Raw genomic sequence first — 8,419 nt, 5'->3', positions numbered from 1 at the left:
CTCGGATCGTCATTACGTCTGGAAGACGCTACAATATATATATATATATATATAATTAGTACCTGCCAAATAATACACAGCGTGTAGTTCGCCCTAATTGGGACTAATCAGTTGTGCACACCTAAGCTTCCTCTTACGGTGATTAAACATTGGACATCAACGTTACGCCACAAAGGCTGCTTCGTTTATTTTGCAGGATATTTTCATTATGGTCAACTAATGTGGAACTAAAATGAATAAACCGTAATTTCAAATTGTGCTGCATGCACAGTTCTGATCGGGCCGTGCCGTAAAGTGATTTTTTTTTGTTTTTAATGTTTTTTTCATTAAGCGCATGCGGTGTGTGTCACCGATCTGCATGCGCGTGCGTATTGAAAGGCTACGTCATCACACACTATACGGTGCTGCCCAATCTGTTTAACGCATGCGTGAACACTTGTATATGAATAACTGTCCCTGTCCCAACCTTTACGATCCACGTGCGCGGTGTCCGTCACACTGACGCCTCATTTGGCCCACGCCAGCCGCCGTACAGTGGATTTTCTTATTGGTGGAAGCACGTAATACTTCCGTTTTGCGCTTAGAAGCACGTATTGGGAAAGCTCGAACAGGGAAGACATAGAGTATCTTATTTAGTTTTTTTTTCTCTGTAGGTAATTCGCTATTATATGATACACTTGCCTCCTGTGTAACTAGCTACCTGCTCTTCATTATATCTGATCTGAAGGTTATTAAGACTGTAATATATTTTAAAGAAACCCGGTGGTTTACTTCGTTGTTAACATTACATCTCTTAGAAATATCATGGTTCTCACTTGTTTTTTCAACAAACTTACGTGATAAATTTCGGATAGTGTTCGTGATTATGATAATCCTCTCGTTAAAAAGTGCCTGCGATTACCTGTTTTATGCGATTTCTCTGCTTAAAAATGTGGATAATATGTTGTGTTGCCGAGCACAGGAATGAATTTTGACATAAAGAGGTATGAGAGTTAAAAAAAAATCATTGCAGCTACAGCAATGATTAATTAGTTATACTTGCAATTATACATTTGGGGGTTTAGGGTGCTAGTTACATTTGATAATCTCTTTACAGCCTTGAGTCAGTAGTTCTCAGGATGGGCTCCAGCATGACCATGAATTTGATTTGAAGAGGTTTACGAATGTAATGTTGCATTATAAATTTGTTAGTTCCTCACAGATATTTAAAAAAATATTTAATGGCTGGGAAGGAGAAGACACATTTAAGCAAGGCCCCCTTGCGTGCCTTCATTCAAGGCAATTTGCAAATCTTTGGTGTTTTTTAAAACTGGATATTTTTACAGCTGTAACATTAAGCCTCTTTTTCGAAATCTAGTAATAAGTCACTCGTAGCAACTTTACAGTGCAATTCTTTAACCCCTAGCCAGTGGTCCTCATTTGCATTACTGGAGGGCCACAGTGCAGCGTTTTGTTCCAATCAGTTTCATCTTTAGAAACCAGGTCTACCAGATAATGACACTTAGTGTTTCATTATATGGCTCTTTGGTGCTTTAATTTTTCCAATACAAATCTTCATCACATTGTAGATTTTTTTGTTTTTTGAAAACAGTATCCATTTGATTTGTAGCCCAAAACAGTTTTGTATCTCTTGAACCTTATTTTCTTTCAAATAATTTCTTAACACAGATACTTTATGATGCATATACATAGGTGAAAATGATTCACTTCACCTCATTATGAACCAATGGCTGGTTAAGAAAGCAGCATCTGTTATTTTTTACCTGTTTAGTAATTGTATATGGAAGCACAATACGTTTTGGCTCACCAGTACCTTTCTTAGACAGTTCTCATGAACTTCTATAGATGTACGGTGGAGTCCATTCTTACTGCGTGCATCACATCCTGGTGTGGCATGTGCTCAACTCAAAAGTTGGAAAGCACTGCAGTGAGTTTTAAAGGCGACTGTATTACTGGCACTGAGCTGCCCTTTCTTTAGGACATATACAACACTGTCTGTCTTAGAAAGTCAAACAGAGTAATCAGCCATCCTGCTCAGCTGCTTTTCTCAATCCTCCCTATTACATTTTGGGATAATGTAGTTGAGCAGTAAATAGTAAGAATTAAAGTGCTTTACTATGTAACTAACAGTGTTTCATAAAATTAACTTTAACTGTTGTGCTAGGTTCAGATTTGTAATGCATGTGAGAGACCACAAACAAGGCTTGTAGCAAATCTTAAGAAGTTGTTTGGAAAGTGCCACTCCAGTTTGTTAGTGGTTCCTAGAAATTAAAATGTCATTCCTACCTAGTTGCTTTTTACTATTATACAGCAATTATACGAAAAAAATGATTTAAATTTCTCCTCATATGTAAGACATAAGACTGGCTTTTTTCCTACTCTTAGTTTATAAGAATGTGCTTTACATCTCTAAAAGATGTTTAATGTTGTCCATATACACTGATTAAACAGGTCTGAAACTGGGCAGTAGTCATTGAAGTTAAAATAAAGGAAAAGGTAAGAGTGTCCTCTTAAGTTTTTACAGCCTATAGCTTTAAAAGGCATGGTGGAAAGATATATAAGTTACAGTATTACTTTCTTTTAAGGGCAATTTATTTTTGTTTACATTGATTGTTTATTCATTTTCTCAGGTTAATTAAGGAATCATGTCCTTTGGCCAGTTACATGGAAATAAAAAGCGAAATACCACACTTCCATCTCATCCCAAACCTATAGTGGAATGCTTTCCTAATTCATATCAACAGGCAGCTGCAGCACAGTGTACACGTAGTTTCCCAGCAAACAAACGCCTTAAAGGGCCTGATGGGGAAGTGATTTTAGCAGATCCATTTGGAGAGGATGATGATTTCACCCAGGATGACTTGGAGGAGATTGACATTCTTGCATCCCAGGCATATACTGTGTTAGACAATGTGACTGAGAAGAGTACTGAAACTGGTGTGCCAGGTGTGGCTTCATGTGACAAAAGTGTTGGGCAGGAAACAGCCACTTTAATGTTTTACAAGAGTTCAGACAGAAGTGCAACAGGTAAGTCTCAATCATTAACTCTCCAGCTTTGCTATATAGCTAGTCAGCAATGTTTTTTTTATTGAGAATTTTTCTTTACTAGTACTAGATGTCAAGAGACAGAACGTACACATGTTAGAAATAAATAATAATAAAACAATTTAATTATATTGTGCCTGTTAAATTTTAAAGTTGATAATCAGACAATGAAAAATAATTCTGGGAAGTGAGTTATCAATTAAAGTACCTGACACATGCATAATGAATTAAAATTTAAAAATACAGCTGAAACATTACTATTGCTGCTAATGTTTATTACTGCTTAAAATGTCTGATACTATTTTATTTACATATGACTGCAAAGCCTCATTTTTCAGCCGCCATTCCTTCATTGTCCTAAGGGTCAACTCCCCTAACCTACCCTTAATTATTTCAGAAGCACAAAATAAAAGTACATCAGAAGATGATTTCAGGATGCTAACCATAATAGTATTTTCTAGATAGATAGATATTTTATTAATCACCAAGGATCACATGGAATAACTGTCATTCAGAACATAGTAGACTAACATGTTTGTTAAGAAAGCCATTTCATTTTCTCAGTTTTTCAACCCAGAACTGAACATTAGGAATGTTAGGACCTTGCTAGCCAAGTGAAATGAATAACAGATTTCAGCAGTACAAATGCAATCACAAAGGTTTCTCTAATAATCAATTAGTATTTACAATGCTGAGGTTGACTATTAGAACACTGAAGGAATGGCTGCTAAAAAGAGGGCTTTGCAGTCAAATGTGAATATTAGTCATTTCAAGCAGTAGTAAACATTAGCAACATTAGTAATGTCTTGGCTCTATTTTTAAATCGGTTTTATCATAGCTTGATAAAATGTATCAATTTCAGTCAAAACATGAAAATTGTTGGTTGTGTCCAGGCTTTTTAACTGGTAGTGAATATTTAATTTGAATCTAATTTGGAGGCAGAGTGAAGCACAAAATATGTTTATATGTTTTACAGTTACCTTTTCTCCAAAGACTGTCACATAAGTGCTTGTAAAGACCTTGGTGATTTTTTTTTGTTTCTTCACACAAATGTTTCTTAATTTGAAGACCACAACAAGGCAATGTATTTGTGATGTGAATGACTGATAAAATCATTCCTTTACAAAAACATTTGTAAATCAGTTTGTATTACATATGTTATAATCAAACTGGTAATTTTGTATAGTATAGAGAAAGATAGAAGTTAAAGCCGGACAGTGAATATTGCGATTTAGTCATGAAAATATTAGCATTAGGCAGGGTGAACAATGAGTAACTTTTGTTTCTTGTTTTTTTACTTTCATATCACGTGGTACAGCTACTTTGAATTTTTAAAGACATAATGTATTATGCCTAAAACTTAAATGTAATTAGGGTGTTGTACCGTGTTAGCCATTATGAATATAGTGAGAAGTCAAGCAAAATTACACCTTTTATTGGCTAACTAAAAAGATTACAATATGCAATCTTTTGAGGCAACTCCAGCCCCTTGTGTTCAAATAATAAGAAATGACAAAGCACATTTGTTATGAAATGAGTGTTTCAAAATGCAATTCATGGGAACCTGTGGGTTCCTGCCTATGCTGTTCAATGGTCTGCACTTTGTTGATTTAATGAAATCAGCTACTGATGAGCACTGTATCAAACATACGTTTAATAAGTGTTAACTTATAGATTTCTAGAAATTCTTTAGTGCTTCATGTTTCTGTGATTTTTATGTCTTTTAGGGTACCTTTGTTTTGTTCTTATATTATTAAGGTGTTGATCATTTTTACAGCTGATCTGCAAAATGCAACGAATGCTGAAAAACCCAGGAGTTCTCCATATACTACTGCAAGTGATGATCTCAGGAGTTATTGCACCAAGCTTGAACAAAAGGTATGCTGTTGAAAGAAGTCCTGAAATATTACCTTTTCTTTTTAACTTCCCTTTCCATTTCTTGTTGTTTTGAATGTGTTAACAAACGGGAGTGTCAGTTATCTGAAAAACATTAATCCATCCAAGAAGTTTCTGTCCCTCTTAATATAAATTAGGGTTGTTGTGTGCTAAGGTCTATCCCAGTATCATTAAATACGTAATGTAAAGTAGCAATGAACCAAATTTTCAGCCCCTGAAATTATTTGGCCTGGCAGAAAAAAATAACACATTTAAAATTTGGCCAAATGTGTAAAAATGAATGATATGTCCACCACATTGCATTATGTGATCTGGACACATCTTTAGAGGATTTTACTGTGTTGTTTTTCAGTTTGAAACTAACGGTAGCAGTGACATGCTGTGAGAATCTGCAATCTTTTATAAAAGTAAATGCACAATGAAATGGAAAGTTAGAGATCATATCTGAATGCAAAGCACCAGTATTCAAAAAGCCGAGCTTATTATGCAATGTGCATTTAAAAAGACATGCCAGCCAAGGAATGGGCCAGCTCTCCAACGGTCTAACTTTGCTTACATATACTGACATTATGAACTACCTTATTTTTGTATAACTTTTAAACTCATATACAGTGTGTGCATAGTCATTGAAAGCAGATCAACAGGTTATTATTGGCTAGGTGCAATATCTTAAAATTTAAAAGAGAGGACAGTTGTCCTAGCCAGGGTAATTTTAATTCATCTTGGAGATATTAAGGGGAGTTATTTGTGATCATAGTAAATGCTCCAGAGTACACTTATTAATAAATTTATGTGGTTTAGAAAGTTTTCTATGTGTACATATGTGTTGATATATGTAGTATATGTGTGTGTGTAATATACAGGTACATCTCAATAAATTAGAATATCATCAAAAAGTTAATTTATTTCAGGGTGGAGGGTGTCAGTGACTCTCTTCTGGACAACTGTAAAGTCAGTAGTCTTACTCATAATTGTGTGGTGTACTGAACAAGACTGAGAGACCATTTAAAGGCTCGGGACACCTTTGCAGGTGCTTTGGGTTAATTAGCTGAGTGGAGTGTGACCCCATGAGTCTACAATATTGAACTTTTTTCACAATATTTAAATTTTCTGAGATACATAGATAGGTACTTTATTAATCCCAAGGGGAAATTCACATAATTGAATTTTGAGTTTTCATTACCTGTAAGCCATAATCAGCAAAATAAAAAGAAACCCTTGAAATAAATTAAGTTTTCAATGATATTCTAATTTATTGAGATGCACCTGTATATGTATATTTAATATTCTGTGCTTTCAAAAAGCATTCAGACCTCTTCACTTTTTTCATATTTTGTTATTGTGCAGCCTTATGCTAAAATCCTGTCTTTAAGCTATGAAGGCAATTCATTCAGTCATATGTCTTGGTTTTTGCTTTGATTCCTATTGTCACCTCTGGAACCTTATACAGTCAGGTGTGTGCCATTCTTCGTCCTGTGCAATCAACTGAATTTACCACAGGTTATCTGCAGACAAGGTGTCCAAACAGGTCAGTGATAGTCAATAGGATATGATGCACCTGAGCCAGATTTCAAGTGTTATAGCAAAGGGTCTGAGTATTTGTGTCAGTGTAATATTTTAGTTATACAGTGAAACCTCGGTTTACGAGTAACTTGGTTTACGAGTGTTTTGCAAGATGAGCAAAATTTTTTAATAAATTTTGATTAGATAAACAAGCGATGTCTTGCAATACGAGCAGTATGGATACCCTTTGTCTGCTGAGCGTCATGTGATCACAGCTGAGCTGATGGTTCTCTCTCACGCACACGCGTCTTTCTCTCTCCCGCACGTCTCTCTCTCCTTATCTCGCGCACTCGCCTCTCTCTCTCTCCTTATCTCGCGCACTCGCCTCTCTCTCTCTCCTTATCTCTCTCGCTCTCGCCTCTCTCTCCTTGTCTCTCTTGCTCGCGCGCAGCGTGTCTCTCTCTTCTCTTGAGGGCAATTGTCTCCTATTCTCCGTCTGAGTCTGTGTGCCTCACTCATATAGTCAACATCCGTACGAGCGTATACTGTTTACTACAGCATTGTGACTGTGTGTATGTGTGTGTGTGCGCGCTGTGGAGTGTGAGTCCCCATCTTGCGCCCCTAAACACGAAGCTGAATCTCAGTACTTTAACAACACCAGCCGCCTTCAGCTTGAAACAGCAAAAGCGCTGTTATTTATTGTAGCGGGATCTTTATAATGTTCCTTGTATAACCCATTGACGGCGAAACATAGCATGTCTGTGATCTTTTGGATGCGCTTATACGTGAACTGCTACAGCACTGGGGAGACTGCGATTGCTTTAGGACACTCTTCCGCATGTCGTCCTGTTGGGTGGAATCCCACATGAGTTTAGAAACTCACTCACCCCAGCCATGATTCTTTTTAAAGGTAAAGTGCAGGTTAATTTGTTTTATGTATTTTTACTTTATATTTTATATTAATCATTTTTATATGAATAGTTTTGGGTTGTGGAACGAATCATCTGAGTTTCCATTATTTCGTATGGGAAATTGGCTTTGATATATGAGTGCTTTGGATTGCGAGCACGTTTCGAACAATTATGCTTCATAAACCGAGGTTCCACTGTGTGTGTGTGTGTGTGTGTGTGTGTGTGTATATAATATATATGTGTGTGTGTATAATATATATATATATGTGTATGTATGTATGTATGTATATATATATATATATATATATATATATATATATATATATATTGTGAAGCATACCGGGCACAGACAGGCGGACATCTTGTTTTAAAACACCACACGCGTTTATTTTACAAATTATTTACAGTCCATCGGTCACAAAGACCCCAAATAATGGTCACAAAGACCCAGTTCAGTGCACAATACCCCAAAACAGTCACAGTCCTGGCCACAATGCCTTTCTTGGGCCGCCTCCACACTCCTCTTGCTTCGTCCTCCTTCCACCCGACTCCAGCCCGAATGAATGGAGATGGCCCCTTTATAGACGACCGGATGAGCACCTGGTGTTCCCGGCATTCCTTCTCTGACCACGCCCCAGCGTGCGGAAGTGTCGGCTGTCCTCCGGCTGCTCTCGGGCATCCTCAAAGTCTTCCCCAGCACTTCCTGGTGTGGCGGGAGTGCTGAAACAAGTCCCAAGGCATTGGGGTGCCTCCTGGCGGTGACCACGGGCTCCTACAGGGAAGGGCTTCCATGCCCTTGACCCGTGGCCCCAAAGCAACCGGAAGGCAAACCCCACGTGATCCAGGCAGGGCTCTGACCCTCTTCGGTCCCTCCTGGCGTCCCGGCGGGTCATGGCCCCTGGCATCCCTGACAATATATATATATATATATATATATATATATATATATCTATACATATACACATATATACATATATATACATATCTATACATATACACATATATACATACATATATATATATCTACATATATACATATATACATACATATATATACACACAAA

The 8,419-nt window shown here is 37.1% G+C and overlaps 1 protein-coding gene across 7 annotated transcripts in view; it reads left to right on the top strand.

Annotated features, from left to right (window-relative positions):
- The first annotated feature begins 549 nt into the window (after positions 1 to 549).
- Positions 550 to 8,419, top strand: part of LOC120540248 (ATR interacting protein) — a 100,569-nt gene continuing 92,699 nt past the window's right edge. Inside the window, exons 1-4 of one of the 7 annotated variants that reach the window (XM_039770843.1) lie at positions 550 to 649; positions 2,452 to 2,496; positions 2,631 to 3,027; positions 4,823 to 4,923. In XM_039770843.1, the coding sequence (XP_039626777.1) occupies positions 2,646 to 3,027; positions 4,823 to 4,923 (483 nt within the window). In that variant the 5' untranslated portion in view covers positions 550 to 649; positions 2,452 to 2,496; positions 2,631 to 2,645. The other 6 variants (XM_039770848.1, XM_039770842.1, XM_039770844.1 and 3 more) reach the window with 6 other exon arrangements.

Source organism: Polypterus senegalus, chromosome 12 (genome assembly GCF_016835505.1).
Source record: "Polypterus senegalus isolate Bchr_013 chromosome 12, ASM1683550v1, whole genome shotgun sequence".
Lineage (NCBI taxonomy): Eukaryota > Metazoa > Chordata > Cladistia > Polypteriformes > Polypteridae > Polypterus > Polypterus senegalus.
This window is presented reverse-complemented; position numbering and strand designations above follow the sequence as displayed.